This window comes from Argopecten irradians, chromosome 4 (genome assembly GCF_041381155.1).
Source record: "Argopecten irradians isolate NY chromosome 4, Ai_NY, whole genome shotgun sequence".
NCBI classification, from domain to species: domain Eukaryota; kingdom Metazoa; phylum Mollusca; class Bivalvia; order Pectinida; family Pectinidae; genus Argopecten; species Argopecten irradians.
In genome coordinates, this window is record NC_091137.1 from 43,804,728 (window position 1) to 43,825,982 (window position 21,255).

Here is a 21,255-nt window from a genome sequence, read left to right on the forward strand (position 1 = left end):
GGGTGTTTATGATCATGTTACAATGAAAATACTATCACATCACTTTCCGTTTATTTTGTATACAAGAGAAAAAAAGTCATTCCCTACTTTGGAAGTATGACCACAAAATCTCCAACCTCTGAGGCTTAAAACCTTGGCAAGCCTTGGGTTGAATACTCACAATTTTCACAAGGGTAGAGATATCCCTGTCCATTTTACAGAGCCATTTTTTTTATTTTTTCTCCCAAGAAATTTCAATTTGTTTACAAACATTTTCATCTTGTCATCATCATCTGAACACCATAATGCATCAAAAATGATAATGTCACTAAGGATAAAAGCTGTGTTTTACGAGGTATGTGACAATACAATATATGAATCATGATACAGAGTTCACGATATGATACTCATCGCAATATTTTGATAAGACACTTTGAATGTTGTGGTGTCGTGGTAAATGTGTTGTTAGGTTGGCTGTATTTCCAGAATATTTTTAGCGTTTGCTTACACTCATTACAAAGGAGGCAAGTTTTATTCATTTCCAATGTTCTGTAACTATTTTGTTACTAACAAACCTGTGGCTGAGGTTGACCAAGGGAGATAATCCAATGCTCAATTTTAATTTCTAGGTATCGCGATTCTAATAAATTTCAAACGATGCATCAATGCACCACCAAACCATGCAATACATCGATGCATCGGTGAATCGTCACACCTCTACTGACGATGTACACTAGAGACACAATGCATGTATTCTGATGTCATGAAATTGCCATGTGAGCTCCACTGTCTTATAATCATCCTGTGCTGAATAGATTTTTGTTTCATGCAAGTAGATAACATGGATAAAGTAATGGAGAAAACAACACTTAATCCCAAATCACCTCTTCTTCTTAATGTTATTTATGTAACTTAGTCACTTACCAGGAAAACCCTGAGCAGGCTGAGGAAAGCCTCCCATTGGCCGGGATGTGGGAATTGGCATGTCACGGACAGGGTAGGGTGGGCCCGAGGGCTGGGAATGGGGTGGCCAGGCACGGTCCTGAAACAATAATACAAGTAATAAACACAAACTACAAAAAAATTGAAGACTAAAATTTCACATCAGTATCTATATGTCTTGAATGTGATTTATTACTGCCGTTCTATCATAAGATTGCATGTTTTAACATAACCACATAGTCCATAATAGCAGCTTAGTTCCAAATTAGGATTGTCAGACAGGGCATTGATGATCACTAATTCTGTGAACTCTGATGAGACGACGGATTTTTGCGAAGTCTGGATTTCATGGCATAAAATATGTACTTGGCAACATTGTACTGTGGAGAGTATGGTGGTCGGAAGTAAAGATTTAGTCCTTGTTGTCCTAGCATGTCAATGTCTCTGCAGAATCCGGCCATGCTTTCATCTGTCGGTGACATGTACATGTGCTACGATATGTACTATGGAAAACACCCCAGAATCAAAACAGTCCATGCATATTTTTACAGCACAAATTTCTTTATCAGCGTTATTTTTTATACAGCGTAACACTTTTAGTTTACAACTATTAATATTTCGGAGGTATACTTATTTGAACATTTGTAATTGTTTTGATGTTCTTACAACGTCCCGACTGCACAAATATGGGGTGTTTTATGCGGATTCACAATTAGGTTGTGAAACGCTTCTCTATATACACAGACTGTCAGCCAATCACAATGCGTGTTACATAGACACTTCACCTTTAGCATGTAGTGATGTAATCTACTGCAGTGAATCAATACACTAGTACTGTAGCACAATGTGCAATCTTAGGATAGAACGACAGTAAGTTAATTTTTGTATTTCTCTACATCCCAATAGCGCGTTGGTTTTGAAATGGTGTAACACAGATGGAAGACTAAAGTCACAAATGGTATGTAAGATCACCTGAGCAACCACAGACATGGCTAATATATAGTAATAGCTTACCTATGATAACATTAACTTATCTGTGATAAGACTAGCTTACCTGTGGTGGCTGGTGAGGCTGGGGCTGACTTGTGGGTCCTTGATAAGGGCCAGGCATCTGTGGTCCAGAGTGAGGCATGCCTGTACCTGCAGACGATGGGGACCGGTCTTGCTGTGGTTGAGGACCTCGGAAATGGGGGTTGATTAGGATCTTGCGAGGCTGTTGCTGCGTTGTTTTGGGTTTGTCCAACCCTGCTAGAGTAAATAAAGATGGTACTGCAGACTTGGAGGTAAGCGGAACCGGTCGGGTGTGACCTTGTAAACTCTCACTCACATCTATGCTTAATTTTGATGGAGCTTGAGAAGAACTCCCAAACGGGTGACTTTGTGATGAAGGGGCATGACTAGAGTGAGGTTGGTTTGGGTTTTGACCCATGTGACCTAGATGCATATGACCTTGATTCATGTACCCTGGTCCCATATTTGGAGGCATGTGACCTTGACCTTGGTTTTGGAAGTTTGGTGGCATGTTATACAAGTTTCCTTGGTATTGCTGTGGCTGATGTTGTCCATAGTTCTGACCTTGACCTTGATAAGGAGGAAATCGCCCAGACTGTGACATATTTCCACCACGCCCACCAACTCCACGACCCCGTCCACGCCCACGACCTCTCTTGCCACCGGCGACAAGAAACTCATCAATCTGGGCCTGCTGCTCTTCTGAAATCTCTGTCAACCAAAAATAAAATCAATTATTACTCTCTCATTAGGCCACACCAAATAAATCAGCTGTTCTTGGGGAACTCATGAAAAAAAGGGGGAGCGAGCAAACAATTTAAAAAAAAAATTTTTAAGAAAATATCCATTTTCAGAGGCGAAGGGATCCAATTGCCATGTTTTTTTTTTTTTATCATTTCAGAATATTTACATTGAAATTATTTTAAGAATATTATTTCTGCACCCTGTCATTGACAAAAATAACTAACACGAATTCCACGGAAGTGGAAGTGTCGCCTGCACAGCATCATAAAAATCAGTTATTTACAGTTGAAAATATTGTTATATTAGGTGAGGTTATCGGGTCCCGTCACTCTTGCAATTTTGACCAGTATCAAACTAAAAATAGCTAATTTGACCCCTTTTGGTCCCGCCCCTCAGGCCTCTGGGGGGGGGGGGGGGGTAGCCCCATCATTTGTACTATTTTGAATCCCTAACCAATAAAGATTCTACCACTGCATTATGAGTGCTATATCACATGCTTAGTTTCAGAGAAGTCATTCATATGAATATAGTCCATTTGACCCCCTTTGGCCCCGCCCCTCAGGCCCCAATGGAGTCAGCTCGTCCATTTGTACTTTAAATCCCCACCCTATCAGGATGCTACCATTTCATTATGAGTGCTATCACATGCTTAGTTTCAGAGAAGAAGATTTTATATAAGAATAGTCAATTTCAACCCTTTTGGTCCCGCCCCTCAGACCCGGGGGGTCAGACCCATCATTTGTACAATTTTGCATCCCTACTTGTGTCCGCCTATTTCATTTGTGTAACGTGCGTGACTTTGGCTCGGGTATGGCTACAGCGTCCATATTGTACGTGCTTAATGGTATTGATCAACGATTTGATATTTCAACGATATTAATTAAAATACTTAACAATGTTGAGGAATTTGTCCATGTTTTACGTTATTTGTTTCATAAGAAAAGTAGAACAATACATTTATGCTATATTTGGCCTCTTGGTTATGTAAAATTATTAGCCTGAGTGAATTGTCACTTTAATTTCAGTATGCTAAAATATCCAGAGTGACACACTCAAGTCACTTTGACACAACTCACCCAGAGTCTCTGGAATGGCGTCAATGTCTCTGGGTTTAGCCTTCACCGTTGTCGTGGTGACAATTTTGGCCCTTTCTGACTTGAACCGGCCTCTTCCAGATTCTGAATCGTCACTTTCGCTTTCACTTTCTTCAGTCTCCTGCCCTTCCTCAGTGGCTTCTATCTTGGAGTTCTATAACAAACGCACATCATGTTTTCATTTTTTTTCTTTATAAAAATATCTTCTGCTCCCACCATTGCTATTTACCCATCAACAAACACGGTTGCCAGTTGAGTACCAAACACTGTCCTGAACACTTAGACCATACCACACAGACCAGGTACAGGGCTTTTTTTCAGCAAGATTTCGGGCCGATTTTCGACCCCATTCCCCAAGGCAAAATCTCTCAATTTTTCCCCAATTCAAGACTTAAATTTCCCAAAATCAAAGTTTTTTGAAAATATCCAAAAATATTGTATAAACCTAGTTGGTTAATGCTTTAAATATTTGTGCATTGGCTTTAGAAAAGTACATAAACTACACTTGAAATTAAAAAAAATCTTTTTCTGATGTTTTATTTCATATAATTTCATAAAAATCTTTTTGACGCACATTTTCCCGAATTCAAACTCACAGGCCCCATTCCCAAAGCAGTGAGAAAAAGCACTGAGGTAGATCTTTTGATCAAATATTTACTTTGAAGAAAATCTGTTAACCTTTATTTTAGACGTTGTGATGACAGCAACTATTGGTTAACATTTAGAGTGCTATATCATGTTAAAGTATACTGGTACAGAATCTCATTCCCAGTATTATTATGCTGTTAAAAGGTAAACCAGCTGTCCAACTTCCTAAATACTGAAGAGGACACCCCCACCCCCACTTCTTTGTGCATAGTTATCCAGCATGAAGTAACAATTTTGTGCACATTAATATTTAAGGTCACAACTATGACTTCACAATCAATATCTACCTGCAATGGCAGATAACTGTGTATACTGTAATGTGCAAATACAGAATTCTTGATGGATTTAAGATTAGTCATGACCAGGTGAAAGCCTTCCTATCAATAAAATCACCAGATCAGCACATTGGCAGCCACTTAAAGTCATGTTGGTTAATGTCACTTTCTGCTTAAAATCACATTTTCTTGACGTACCCATTTTCTCTCTATATATATTTTATATTATTTGTATTGCTACCACTGATAATAAATTGTAATAACAAAGCTACTTTGATGACTACCTCTAGTGTAGTGTCCTCCTCGGCGATGTCTTGATCCTCCTCCTCCTCTGCTTCATCTTCCTCCTCTTCTTCTTCTTCCTCAACCTCTTCCACTTCATCCTCCTCCTCCTCGTCTTCTTCTACTGCATCTGTTTCCATCTCATTCTGAAAGAAAAAAAAATCACAGCATAAATATTTTGTTGATTTATTTGCATATATGAAGCATGTTTATAACTTTATAGTATGGAGGCCCTAAAATACTTTACAGATCTAGCCCTGCTCATAAGAGTATACCATTATTGCTTGAATGCATCAACAATGTTTGAATAGTACTTGAATTATGTACATTGTCAATAATTTCATAAATCTCTGACACATAACGTTCCTATGTCTCAGGCGAGTTAATATTACATATCAAACTACCTGACTAGATTGTAAGAGAGGGTCTGTTTCGTCAAACAGTTCAGCGTCTGCTGCAGGATCCTCGATGTCGAGCACGATTTCTTCTTCATCTTCATCCTCAAAGTCATTTCTGTCAGTGAATCTGTATAACAATATGACAAATTAACCTCCTATGAATCTGTATAACAATATGACAAGTTTACCTCCTATGAATCTGTATAACAATATGACAAGTTTACCTCCTATGAATCTGTATAACAATATGACAAGTTTACCTCCTATGAATCTGTATAACAATATGACAAGTTTACCTCCTATGAATCTGTATAACAATATGACAAATTAACCTCCTATGAATCTGTATAACAATATGACAAGTTTACACCCTATGAATCTGTATAACAATATGACAAGTTTACCTCCTATGAATCTGTATAACAATATGACAAGTTTACCTCCTATGAATCTGTATAACATTATGACAAGTTTACCTCCTATGAATCTGTATAACAATATGACAAGTTTACACCCTATGAATCTGTATAACAATATGACAAGTTTACCTCCTATGAATCTGTATAACAATATGACAAGTTTACCTCCTATGAATCTGTATAACAATATGACAAGTTTACCTCCTATGAATCTGTATAACAATATGACAAGTTTACCTCCTATGAATCTGTATAACAATATGACAAGTTTACCTCCTATGAATCTGTATAACAATATGACAAGTTTACCTCCTATGAATCTGTATAACAATATGACAAGTTTACCTCCTATGAATCTGTATAACAATATGACAAGTTTACACCCTATGAATCTGTATAACAATATGACAAGTTTACCTCCTATGAATCTGTATAACAATATGACAAGTTTACCTCCTATGAATCTGTATAACAATATGACAAGTTTACCTCCTATGACTCTGTATAACAATATGACAAGTTTACCTCCTATGAATCTGTATAACAATATGACAAGTTTACACCCTATGAATCTGTATAACAATATGACAAGTTTACACCCTATGAATCTGTATAACAATATGACAAGTTTACACCCTATGAATCTGTATAACAATATGACAAGTTTACCTCCTATGAATCTGTATAACAATATGACAAGTTTACACCCTATGAATCTGTATAACAATATGACAAGTTTACCTCCTATGAATCTGTATAACAATATGACAAGTTTACACCCTATGAATCTGTATAACAATATGACAAGTTACACTCCTATGAATCTGTATAACAATATGACAAGTTTACCACCTATGAATCTGTATAACAATATACAACCTATGAATAACAATATGACAAGTTTACCCCTATGAATCTGTATAACAATATGACAAGTTTACTCCTATGAATCTGTATAACAATATGACAAGTTTACACCCTATGAATCTGTATAACAATATGACAAGTTTACACCCTATGAATCTGTATAACAATATGACAAGTTTACCTCCTATGAATCTGTATAACAATATGACAAGTTTACACCCTATGAATCTGTATAACAATATGACAAGTTTACCTCCTATGAATCTGTATAACAATATGACAAGTTTACCTCCTATGAATCTGTATAACAATATGACAAGTTTACACCCTATGAATCTGTATAACAATATGACAAGTTTACCTCCTATGAATCTGTATAACAATATGACAAGTTTACCTCCTATGAATCTGTATAACAATATGACAAGTTAACCTCCTATGAATCTGTATAACAATATGACAAGTTTACACCCTATGAATCTGTATAACAATATGACAAGTTTACCTCCTATGAATCTGTATAACAATATGACAAGTTTACACCCTATGAATCTGTATAACAATATGACAAGTTTACCTCCTATGAATCTGTATAACAATATGACAAGTTTACACCCTATGAATCTGTATAACAATATGACAAGTTTACCTCCTATGAATCTGTATAACAATATGACAAGTTTACCTCCTATGAATCTGTATAACAATATGACAAGTTTACCTCCTATGAATCTGTATAACATTATGACAAGTTTACCTCCTATGACTCTGTATAACATTATGACAAGTTTACCTCCTATGAATCTGTATAACAATATGACAAGTTTACACCCTATGAATCTGTATAACAATATGACAAGTTTACACCCTATGAATCTGTATAACAATATGACAAGTTTACACCCTATGAATCTGTATAACAATATGACAAGTTTACCTCCTATGAATCTGTATAACAATATGACAAGTTTACCTCCTATGAATCTGTATAACAATATGACAAGTTTACCTCCTATGAATCTGTATAACAATATGACAAGTTTACACCCTATGAATCTGTATAACAATATGACAAGTTTACCTCCTATGAATCTGTATAACAATATGACAAGTTTACACCCTATGAATCTGTATAACATTATGACAAGTTTACCTCCTATGAATCTGTATAACAATATGACAAGTTTACCTCCTATGAATCTGTATAACAATATGACAAGTTTACCTCCTATGAATCTGTATAACAATATGACAAGTTTACCTCCTATGAATCTGTATAACAATATGACAAGTTTACCTCCTATGAATCTGTATAACAATATGACAAGTTTACACCCTATGAATCTGTATAACAATATGACAAGTTTACACCCTATGAATCTGTATAACAATATGACAAGTTTACCTCCTATGAATCTGTATAACATATATGACAAGTTTACACCCTATGAATCTGTATAACATTATGACAAGTTTACCACCTATGAATCTGTATAACAATATGACAAGTTTACCTCCTATGAATCTGTATAACAATATGACAAGTTTACCTCCTATGAATCTGTATAACAATATGACAAGTTTACCTCCTATGAATCTGTATAACAATATGACAAGTTTACCTCCTATGAATCTGTATAACAATATGACAAGTTTACACCCTATGAATCTGTATAACAATATGACAAGTTTACCTCCTATGAATCTGTATAACATTATGACAAGTTTACCTCCTATGAATCTGTATAACAATATGACAAATTTACCTCCTATGAATCTGTATAACAATATGACAAATTAACCTCCTATGAATCTGTATAAACAATATGACAAGTTTACACCCTATGAATCTGTATAACATTATGACAAGTTTACCTCCTATGAATCTGTATAACATTATGACAAGTTTACCTCCTATGAATCTATATAACATTATGACAAGTTTACACCCTATGAATCTGTATAACAATATGACAAATTAACCTCCTATGAATCTGTATAACAATATGACAAGTTTACACCCTATGAATCTGTATAACATTATGACAAGTTTACACCCTATGAATCTGTATAACAATATGACAAGTTTACCTCCTATGAATCTATATAACATTATGACAAGTTTACACCCTATGAATCTGTATAACATTATGACAAGTTTACCTCCTATGAATCTGTATAACATTATGACAAGTTTACACCCTATGAATCTGTATAACAATATGACAAGTTACACCCTATGAATCTGTATAACAATTTAACAAGTTTACACCCTATGAATCTATATAACAATATGAGAAGTTTACCTCCTATGAATCTGTATAACATTATGACAAGTTTACCTCCTATGAATCTGTATAACAATATGACAAGTTTACACCCTATGAATCTGTATAACAATATGACAAATTAACCTCCTATGAATCTGTATAACAATATGACAAGTTTACACCCTATGAATCTGTATAACAATATGACAAATTAACCTCCTATGAATCTGTGTATAACATTATGACAAGTTTACCTCCTATGAATCTGTATAACAATATGACAAGTTTACCTCCTATGAATCTGTATAACATTATGACAAGTTTACCTCCTATGAATCTGTATAAACAATATGACAAGTTTACACCCTATGAATCTGTATAACAATATGACAAATTAACCTCCTATGAATCTGTATAACAATATGACAAGTTTACACCCTATGAATCTGTATAACAATATGACAAGTTTACCTCCTATGAATCTGTATAACAATATGACAAGTTTACCTCCTATGAATCTGTATAACAATATGACAAGTTTACACCCTATGAATCTGTATAACAATATGACAAGTTTACACCCTATGAATCTGTATAACAATATGACAAGTTTACCCCTATGAATCTGTATAACAATATGACAAGTTTACACCCTATGAATCTGTATAACAATATGACAAGTTTACACCCTATGACTCTGTATAACAATATGACAAGTTTACACCTATGAATCTGTATAACAATATGACAAGTTTACCTCCTATGAATCTGTATAACAATATGACAAGTTTACACCCTATGAATCTGTATAACAATATGACAAGTTTACCTCCTATGAATCTGTATAACAATATGACAAGTTTACCTCCTATGAATCTGTATAACAATATGACAAGTTTACCTCCTATGAATCTGTATAACAATATGACAAGTTTTACCTCCTATGAATCTGTATAACAATATGACAAGTTTACCTCCTATGAATCTGTATAACAATATGACAAGTTTACCTCCTATGAATCTGTATAACAATATGACAAGTTTACCTCCTATGAATATCTGTATAACAATATGACAAGTTTACACCCTATGAATCTGTATAACAATATGACAATTTAACCTCCTATGAATCTGTATAACAATATGACAAGTTTACACCCTATGAATCTGTATAACAATTATGACAAGTTTACCTCCTATGAATCTGTATAACATTATGACAAAGTTTACCTCCTATGAATCTGTATAACATTATGACAAGTTTACACCCTATGAATCTGTATAACAATATGACAAGTTTATACCCTATGAATCTGTATAACAATATGACAAGTTTACCTCCTATGAATCTGTATAACATTATGACAATTTACTCCTATGAATCTGTATAACATTATGACAAGTTTACCTCCTATGAATCTGTATAACATTATGACAAGTTTACACCCTATGAATCTGTATAACAATATGACAAGTTTACACCCTATGAATCTGTATAACAATATGACAAGTTTACCTCCTATGAATCTGTATAACAATATGACAAGTTTACCTCCTATGAATCTGTATAACAATATGACAAGTTTACCTCCTATGAATCTGTATAACAATATGACAAGTTTACACCCTATGAATCTGTATAACAATATGACAAATTAACCTCCTATGAATCTGTATAACAATATGACAAGTTTACACCCTATGAATCTGTATAACATTATGACAAGTTTACACCCTATGAATCTGTATAACATTATGACAAGTTTACACCCTATGAATCTGTATAACAATATGACAAGTTTACCTCCTATGAATCTATATAACATTATGACAAGTTTACACCCTATGAATCTGTATAACATTATGACAAGTTTACACCCTATGAATCTGTATAACATTATGACAAGTTTACACCCTATGAATCTGTATAACAATATGACAAGTTTACACCCTATGAATCTGTATAACAATATGACAAATTAACCTCCTATGAATCTATATAACAATATGACAAGTTTACCTCCTATGAATCTGTATAACATTATGACAAGTTTACCTCCTATGAATCTGTATAACAATATGACAAGTTTACACCCTATGAATCTGTATAACAATATGACAAATTAACCTCCTATGAATCTGTATAACAATATGACAAGTTTACACCCTATGAATCTGTATAACAATATGACAAATTTACCTCCTATGAATCTGTATAACAATATGACAAGTTTACACCCTATGAATCTGTATAACATTATGACAAGTTTACCTCCTATGAATCTGTATAACAATATGACAAGTTTACACCCTATGAATCTGTATAACAATATGACAAATTAACCTCCTATGAATCTGTATAACAATATGACAAGTTTACACCCTATGACTCTGTATAACAATATGACAAGTTTACACCCTATGAATCTGTATAACAATATGACAAGTTTACCTCCTATGAATCTATATAACAATATGACAAGTTTACCTCCTATGAATCTGTATAACAATATGACAAGTTTACACCCTATGACTCTGTATAACATTATGACAAGTTTACCTTCTATGACTCTGTATAACAATATGACAAGTTTACCTCCTATGAATCTGTATAACAATATGACAAGTTTACACCCTATGAATCTGTATAACAATATGACAAGTTTACCTCCTATGAATCTGTATAACAATATGACAAGTTTACACCCTATGAATCTGTATAACAATATGACAAGTTTACCTCCTATGAATGAATCTGTATAACAATATGACAAGTTTACCTCCTATGAATCTGTATAACAATATGACAAGTTTACCTCCTATGAATCTGTATAACATTATGACAAGTTTACCTCCTATGAATCTGTATAACATTATGACAAGTTTACCTCCTATGAATCTGTATAACAATATGACAAGTTTACACCCTATGAATCTGTATAACAATATGACAAATTAACCTCCTATGAATCTGTATAACAATATGACAAGTTTACACCCTATGAATCTGTATAAAATTATGACAAGTTTACCTCCTATGAATCTGTATAACATTATGACAAGTTTACCTCCTATGAATCTGTATAACATTATGACAAGTTTACACCCTATGAATCTGTATAACAATATGACAAGTTTACCCCCTATGAATCTGTATAACAATATGACAAGTTTACACCCTATGAATCTGTATAACAATATGACAAGTTTACACCCTATGAATCTGTATAACAATATGACAAGTTTACCTCCTATGAATCTGTATAACATTATGACAAGTTTACCTCCTATGAATCTGTATAACAATATGACAAGTTTACACCCTATGAATCTGTATAACAATATGACAAATTAACCTCCTATGAATCTGTATAACAATATGACAAGTTTACACCCTATGAATCTGTATAACATTATGACAAGTTTACCTCCTATGAATCTGTATAACATTATGACAAGTTTACCTCCTATGAATCTATATAACATTATGACAAGTTTTACACCCTATGAATCTGTATAACAATATGACAAATTAACCTCCTATGAATCTGTATAACAATATGACAAGTTTACACCCTATGACTCTGTATAACAATATGACAAGTTTACCTCCTATGAATCTGTATAACAATATGACAAGTTTACACCCTATGAATCTGTATAACATTTAACAAGTTTACACCCTATGAATCTGTATAACAATATGACAAGTTTACCTCCTATGAATCTATATAACATTATGACAAGTTTACACCCTATGAATCTGTATAACATTATGACAAGTTTACCTCCTATGAATCTATATAACATATGACAAGTTTACACCCTATGAATCTGTATAACAATATGACAAGTTTACCTCCTATGAATCTGTATAACATTATGACAAGTTTACCTCCTATGAATCTGTATAACAATATGACAAGTTTACACCCTATGAATCTGTATAACAATATGACAAGTTTAACCTCCTATGAATCTGTATAACAATATGACAAGTTTACACCCTATGAATCTGTATAACAATATGACAAATTAACCTCCTATGAATCTGTATAACATTATGACAAGTTTACCTCCTATGAATCTGTATAACAATATGACAAATTTACCTCCTATGAATCTGTATAACAATATGACAAGTTTACACCCTATGAATCTGTATAACAATATGACAAGTTTACACCCTATGAATCTGTATAACAATATGACAAGTTTACCTCCTATGAATCTGTATAACAATATGACAAGTTTACACCCTATGAATCTGTATAACAATATGACAAATTAACCTCCTATGAATCTGTATAACAATATGACAAGTTTACACCCTATGAATCTGTATAACATTATGACAAGTTTACCTCCTATGAATCTGTATAACAATATGACAAGTTTACCTCCTATGAATCTGTATAACAATATGACAAGTTTACACCCTATGAATCTGTATAACAATATGACAAGTTTATACCCTATGAATCTGTATAACAATATGACAAGTTTACACCCTATGAATCTGTATAACAATATGACAAGTTTACACCCTATGAATCTGTATAACAATATGACAAGTTTACACCCTATGAATCTGTATAACAATATGACAAGTTTACCTCCTATGAATCTGTATAACATTATGACAAGTTTACACCCTATGAATCTGTATAACAATATGACAAGTTTACACCCTATGAATCTGTATAACAATATGACAAGTTTACCTCCTATGAATCTGTATAACAATATGACAAGTTTACCTCCTATGAATCTGTATAACATTATGACAAGTTTACCTCCTATGAATCTGTATAACATTATGACAAGTTTACCTCCTATGAATCTGTATAACAATATGACAAGTTTACCTCCTATGAATCTGTATAACAATATGACAAGTTTACCTCCTATGAATCTGTATAACAATATGACAAGTTTACACCCTATGAATCTGTATAACAATATGACAAGTTTACCTCCTATGAATCTGTATAACAATATGACAAGTTTACACCCTATGAATCTGTATAACAATATGACAAGTTTACCTCCTATGAATCTGTATAACAATTATGACAAGTTTACCTCCTATGAATCTGTATAACAATATGACAAGTTTACCTCCTATGAATCTGTATAACAATATGACAAGTTTACCTCCTATGAATCTGTATAACAATATGACAAGTTTACCTCCTATGAATCTGTATAACAATATGACAAGTTTACCTCCTATGAATCTGTATAACAATATGACAAGTTTACCTCCTATGACTCTGTATAACAATATGACAAGTTTACCTCCTATGAATCTGTATAACAATATGACAAGTTTACCTCCTATGAATCTGTATAACAATATGACAAGTTTACCTCCTATGAATCTGTATAACAATATGACAAGTTTACCTCCTATGAATCTGTATAACAATATGACAAGTTTACCTCCTATGAATCTGTATAACATTATGACAAGTTCACCTCCTATGACTCTGTATAACAATATGACAAGTGTACCTCCTATGAATCTGTATAACAATATGACAAGTTTACCTCCTATGAATCTGTATAACAATATGACAAGTTTACCTCCTATGAATCTGTATAACAATATGACAAGTTTACCTCCTATGAATCTGTATAACAATATGACAAGTTTACCTCCTATGAATCTGTATAACAATATGATAAGTTTACCTCCTATAACAGTTTCTATAATACTGGACAGCTACTTCACAACAATGACGACCTGTACTACATTCGATTCAATATAGAAATAATTGTAATCAGGTAATTATATAAATAACATCATTAACAAGAAAACATATCATTAGCTATAGCCATTACTTTGGTTGTACAGCAACATATATTCTCATGAGATCTCTCAGCATGGTTGATTTGAGAAAACAGATGTTTAATCATTTATTCATAACAACGTTCCCTGATGTTTATACCAGCAAGTCTTTGGATAAGCTTGACCTCATTTCATCAGAAAATGAGCGAGGTCAATTTAAAATAATACACATGAAGAAAACTTCCATGTCCATTTCAAGTCAATTTCGGGTAAAATTACTGAACCTTTCTGAACTTTATTTTGTTCTTTTCAGGTAAATTTGACCTGAAAATTTTCACATGAAATTGACCTGAACTAACACAAGATATTTTACCTGTGTAGATATACTTTTCATACAGCAGCAATCCATAGCACGACATCATGACCATGACATGGATATATAACATTAATGGTTCATCCTTAAATATTAAAACTTACTCTACAACTGGGATGGGCTCTTTCTTCATTGTCTTAGTCAAAGACTCAGGGACAGGATCTTTCTTGATTGTTTTAAGTGAAGGCTCATGTTTGGAAGCAGGCTCCTTGGTGGCTGTGTGTTTTTGGGGCTGCTCCCTCTGGGACCTAGATTCCTTCGACGCTGAATGCCTTGCAGATTTCGATCCTCTCGCTGGTGTGTCTTCCTCATGATCAACAGAATTCTCAACTGGCTGCGATTTTGAAGTGGTTTTAGTCTTTGAAGGCTTTTCTTTTTCTGTATCGGGAGATGGTGGCACAATTCGTGTAAATTTAAATGGCTTCTTTTTATCAGTCACAGGTGAACTAACAGCAGTTGAGGACTTGGAACTCTTAGAACTTTGTTTTTGTTTGTCATTTTGAACACTAGCATCAGACACAGATTTTACACTAGACTTGGGTATCACAGTTTTCTGTGTTTTTGTTGGCACTGACTTTGAGCTGACTTTTGACGAGGATTTATTTGATGCAGAGGATGTCTTTTTGCTAGAGGACTTTTTTGGAGCAACTTCATTGAGCTCATCATCACTGCCAAGTAGTAATTCTTCGTCTAGTTCATCATCAGAATCAGCTCGGATCTACAATGATAATTTTATGAATCAATAATTATTTTAAACTATAATATTTTTAATGGATATTGTCATTTTACATTCATAATGAAAAACATATATATATCAAATTTTTATGATCTTGACAAGTTGTAAATATGTTTTTTGTCATTTGAAGGCATGGACCAGAATTTGGGACCACAATTGCCAACTGACTTTAATCTAACCACATCTTTTTCAATTTAACAGGCAATTTTTTAATAAATTTGGCCCTTTTTTAATAGGGCTACACCCCTTTACCCTAGGTGAAGTTATTAAAGATGGGATACCTCTGTATAAAAGGAAAAGACGCCACTTTAAGACAACAAGAGGCCCATAGGTCTTAATGGTCATCGAGTTGATATATATACAGAACACTATATTGGCCCATTGCACCCATAAGGTTCTCGAAGTCAGTCAGCACTCATTATATAACATGAGCATATAACTTACAAAAGATGTTAAAGTTTTACAATAAAAGTTTTCATTTTGAGTAGTTTTCATTGACTTTGCTTCAGCAGGTTTGGAGAAGAAGTTAAAAAAGTAAATTGTTTAGACATACAACAGATGATGACAGACAAAAGGTGATCAGAGTAGGTCAATTAAGACTGTCTCAGGTGATCAGGTGATCGTAAAAGTGAAGCCCTTTTCATTTTTTTTATATGCTAACAAATTTAAAGGATATGTAAACCCTGAGTTTGTACACTAAATTCTTTCAAGAATGCTTAAGTAATATTTGACCCAAATTTCAAAGGGGAGAAACACATATACTCTATGATATATACATGAAAAAACCTGGAAATCTTACACTGACCTCATTTTTAGGGAAGGCACTGATAGCAGATGTATCGTCCCTCAACAGGTCATCGTCACTGTAAAACAAGAAAGAAACATTTAAAGATTTAAAAGTTTCAACATCAATATTTAAGGATTAACTTGATTAGATTTTTAATGTTATGGAGATATAACACAAAAATCTGAGTGTGGTCTAAATAAACCGCGAAGCGGTTTGTGATGAGAGTAAACTCAGATTTTTGTGTTATATCTCCATAACATAAACAATTTATTCAAATTAATCCTTATAATTCAATTTACTAAAGATAATCACTTCAATACTCAAAATTCATTTTGGGACTCTTTTGTCTATGAAATCATTACGCCATCATCTCAGCCAATCAGAAGCAACATCACAAACGGCAATGCCATTTTTTCCTTTATGGGCTGATAAAGTAAATTTTAAGTCAATGAAAATGCTTGTAACAAGCAAAATTGAATTATATAACAATAAAGTAAAACACATATGTGTCTGTAAAACTAACTTACAACAATGTGATTTCATATTTTACTGTATAGCCTAGCTACAAGCATACTATGGGTCATCTAAAATTTGAATGGGAAGAGTGACTTTAACATCCATCTTGCATTTTCTATAGACAGAGCAATGTTTTTGGGAGAGTCTAAATTCATTTAAATTTTCAGCACCATTGATTCTAAATAATGTCATGTCAGGATCTTTTCAGGCAAGTTTTTTATTATATCAGGTAGAATTTGATAAGAAGACGTTCAAAATGTGTTTTTAAGTTAAAAGCTGTGTCAGCGTTCTTAGATTTCAGATTGACCTACAGTCAACAACATATAGTCAGGACCATGTCAGGATTACTTCATTTCAGTTTCATCTGAATCCAAAGTAAGAACTTGAAAATTTTGAAATATGAAATGTTTACATACGGTCCCAGAACATCAGTATTTTCATTTTATAGAGTTATTTGCCCATGTGAGTTGGCGTCTTTGTCTCCTAACTTTCAGAGAAAATGACCGAGTTTCGTCACAAGGTAAACCTACCAACAAGGGAGGTAACTCTGTATATGTTAAGACAGAAAAGGTCATCCTTCAACCCTTCAGGTCAAATAACCTATTAATAACATAATCTAATTTATTCTAGTATCCCATCAATTTCTATTTTACAAGATATGCCAAATATAGATATTGCAAAGTGATAATAGCAGGTTAACATGAATCATTTGCTATTACTCTACGAGGTGGTAAGATTTCTGTAGATTATCTCCCTTGATTTCCTCACCTATCCCACGACATTTCAGTATGTCGCTTCCTTGACATCTTGTGTTCCAATCTTTAAACTTCACAACATTTGGAATACTGAGACATTTTCTGCAATTTCCACTGCATCATAAGGTGTGATCTGAAAAAAGTAAAAAGAATACTTTACAATACATTGTAATTATGAAGCTTTTAGCTAGCTTGCTAGTTGGTATCCATAACAAACTGAATTTAAATTAAAGGGCACAGTACAAGTGGGATATGCAAACTTGTGAGTTAATTGGTATGTATTTCAGGTATATATAAGACTTGGAGAAAAGAAAGAAATGTGTTAAGAAGATAGAAACTAGGTGAAGCAAAATTGGACATACATCCAGGTATATACATTGCCAGTAATGCACCAGCTTTTACGATGAGGTATGACAGTAATTAACCGTAAAAGAATCAAAAAGATATTTTCACCATACACATACAAATATACTGGTCAAGCGTTTCACTAAAAATAGCTTGAAATCAGGACCTGTCCATGGATGCAGACTATTAGAATTTTATGTCAAAATTGCATAGCCAATAGGGCCATCATGAAAAGATTTTACTTGTGAACACTGCTATATATGATACATGAATAAGGGTTCTGGCTTCATGAGGATTTGTGAAAGAGCCTTAGAGTGTACCAATATTAAATCATGGGATATATAGTAATTTGGTGAACTATTTTGAAGAAAATTATAAGCGTAAAGTGTGTTTTGCGAGTCTGTTGCTATTGCCACTGTATTGATTTCATCACATCAAAACCAAGCTTTATAACACTTTGTCTTTATATCATATGGTTTAAATATTGCTTTTTACGATCTCAAATTAAAATGCTTCCTTTTAACTCGCATATTAGTGTGTAATCTGTCAATTTTTACGTTTTGCTATGTTGGCATATATGTACATTACACTTATAAACTGATAGTGTTTTAATCCCTACCTTTGGTAACACAGTGTTTGTACAAATTCCAGAGTTCATGTTTAACTAACGTTTTTTTAACCTTTAATTTCTGTGATATACATACAAACTTATATCTTTTGATTTTCCATATTTTAATATAACCTTTGTGTTGTTAACAATACATATATACTCACAAGAGCTAATGTTATTTGTAAGAAATATGCGACTTTAAATAAAATTTATTGTATTGTATTGTTGGTCAACAACCAATTCTCGGCATCACACGTATTTGTAGATTACTCACAAATTTTCAAGCAATATTTTGTGGAAACTATATGAAAATTTGTGTGTAACCATACAAATACACATGTGATGACTAGAATTGGTCGTCTGCCACTACTGGCAATGGCCATGGCGAGAATTAGCACTCGGCGAGAAATGGTCGCCTACCAGTAGGGAAAATAGTCAAATTTCGGACGGATTCAAATTTTGGACAGTAATTAGAAAATACTTAAAAACTGATAAAATAGTCCAGATATATATTTAATAAAAAGTCATTGTAACTGACCTATGCTTTACTTTCAAATTGGAAATTAACAAGATTGAAGAACAGATATGTGAGCATTATATTTTGTATGGTAAGTTTGAATGTGAATATGTGACTGCGACCTTTCCTGCGGTTGAATATACAAAAATGAACTGGTCAAATGACGCAATATGGAACTCCATGTCAAACATGTCTTATTCATTGTGTTCATTAAACTTTTTTTTTTTATTGTTTAAACACATCCTTTTGTTGTATTTTGAGTAAAAAATAAACAATACAGTGGGAATTAACCATCACTATACCTATATAAAGTTTGGTGTCCGAAATTTGAACACCCATTACTAACATGAAAATTTCCTTATTTGGAACAGTCCAAAATATCGATAAATACTTAAATATTGTTCGATTTTCATAACATTTGTAAAGTTCTGAATGGATTTTAGTAATTCAGAGCTTTCCTTAGTAATAAAATTAATAAAAAAGTAGAGGTAGTAACTAGGGTAACCAGTTATATCCTAGAAATAAAAGTGCAAGTAGACAAGGGAACATGTTTATCAGCTAAAGCCTTTAAGGGTACTTACACATTGAGCCCAAAATCTGGGTATATATGATGAAAGTTACAAAAGATATCTATTATCAAGGACGTATATGAGAAGGATAAGTCACACTGGGTTTTGGGAAAGTCCAAGGCAGGCGCTTTTGTGTTTGTGCACTGACCGTGACGTTGGGCGACGACTGATTTTCCTTTGATATCAGCCGGTGCAGCCTTTGATGTAGCTTGCGGGTGCGAGATGCTTACTGTCTTACTTTCTGAAGCGGGCTGTCATTTCATGAGCTGTCGTATTTTTTAACAAAAATTTAAGACTTATCCTCTAAATCTTCCGTTCTTAAAGAAAGCGATAAACGTTGTGGAATTTAATAAACTTTACATTGGTGTTTCATTTGATTCGATACGATAAGTATTTGTTGAGAAAAACGGTTTTTATTACCGGTTCATAGGCGTCTCGTGTGGTGTTTAGTAATGAAAAGAGACAGTCACGAATCCTTCTCACTTATAAATCCTTGATATTATATTAACTAAACAAACACAACAAACATTTTATTTCAATGCATATACATTTGCTCACATGAAATTCATGATAATGTAACAATATACATGTTTTATTAAAAAATCTTACTTATTTTAATTGGTTTTTAATTGCTGTCCGAAATTTGAACACCCTATGTCCGAATTATGAACACCCCTGTCTGAAATTCGAACAGCTGTACATTGCTGATTACTTTGGCCTGGTATAACACAAATTTAGTATCTGTGTCGAGTTTCAAGTGATAAACGCAAGAAAAGAAAATTCTCTTTCTGCTCATACCTCAGTTATGGGGGTATGTGGATAGGTTTCAAGCATACAAAGGTTTTACTACGAAGGTGTCCGAAATTTGACTACTTTCCTCTAGACCTGTTGCATACATAACTTTTGTTAGTGATGTAGCTATCAGTTACCTCCCATTTATTTTTGTTTTTAGTAAACATTTTTCGTTTTTCGTTGTTTTTTTGGGTTTTTTTTTAGATTCTGAAAGTTCATCATAACACTTTGGCAAACTAATTACCATTTTCATACGCCTGGTACGCGGTTTATCATGTAGCCACAATATTTGCAAGAAAATTACAGACCTACTGTAGCTGACGCTAAAACTGAAGGTCGACTATATTAGTAAACTTAACAATTTCCGGGTCTTAACAACAATGTCGTTTCACACAACTTAAACACACGATAATTCTATACCTCTGACTAAAAGAGCATCATTGTCACGTTAAACGTGATGAAATGTTGCAGAAAATAATCTTCGTTGTTGTTGCACCTCGTTGAAAGAAAAATGGCGCCTCAGTGGATGATA

At 33.5% G+C, this 21,255-nt stretch overlaps 1 protein-coding gene across 1 annotated transcript in view; it reads right to left on the reverse strand.

The window, feature by feature from the left end:
• LOC138321784 (RNA-binding protein 33-like) overlaps positions 1-21,255 on the reverse strand; it is a 42,646-nt gene extending 21,391 nt beyond the window's left edge. The window contains exons 1-9 of the mRNA XM_069265753.1: positions 21,144-21,255; positions 17,904-18,023; positions 16,638-16,695; positions 15,201-15,814; positions 5,380-5,500; positions 4,978-5,121; positions 3,753-3,924; positions 1,976-2,643; positions 904-1,021 (exon numbers count right to left, since the gene is read on the reverse strand). Of these exons, the coding sequence (XP_069121854.1) occupies positions 904-1,021; positions 1,976-2,643; positions 3,753-3,924; positions 4,978-5,121; positions 5,380-5,500; positions 15,201-15,814; positions 16,638-16,695; positions 17,904-17,941 (1,933 nt within the window). The 5' untranslated portion in view covers positions 17,942-18,023; positions 21,144-21,255. The remainder of the gene's footprint in view (positions 1-903; positions 1,022-1,975; positions 2,644-3,752; positions 3,925-4,977; positions 5,122-5,379; positions 5,501-15,200; positions 15,815-16,637; positions 16,696-17,903; positions 18,024-21,143) is intronic.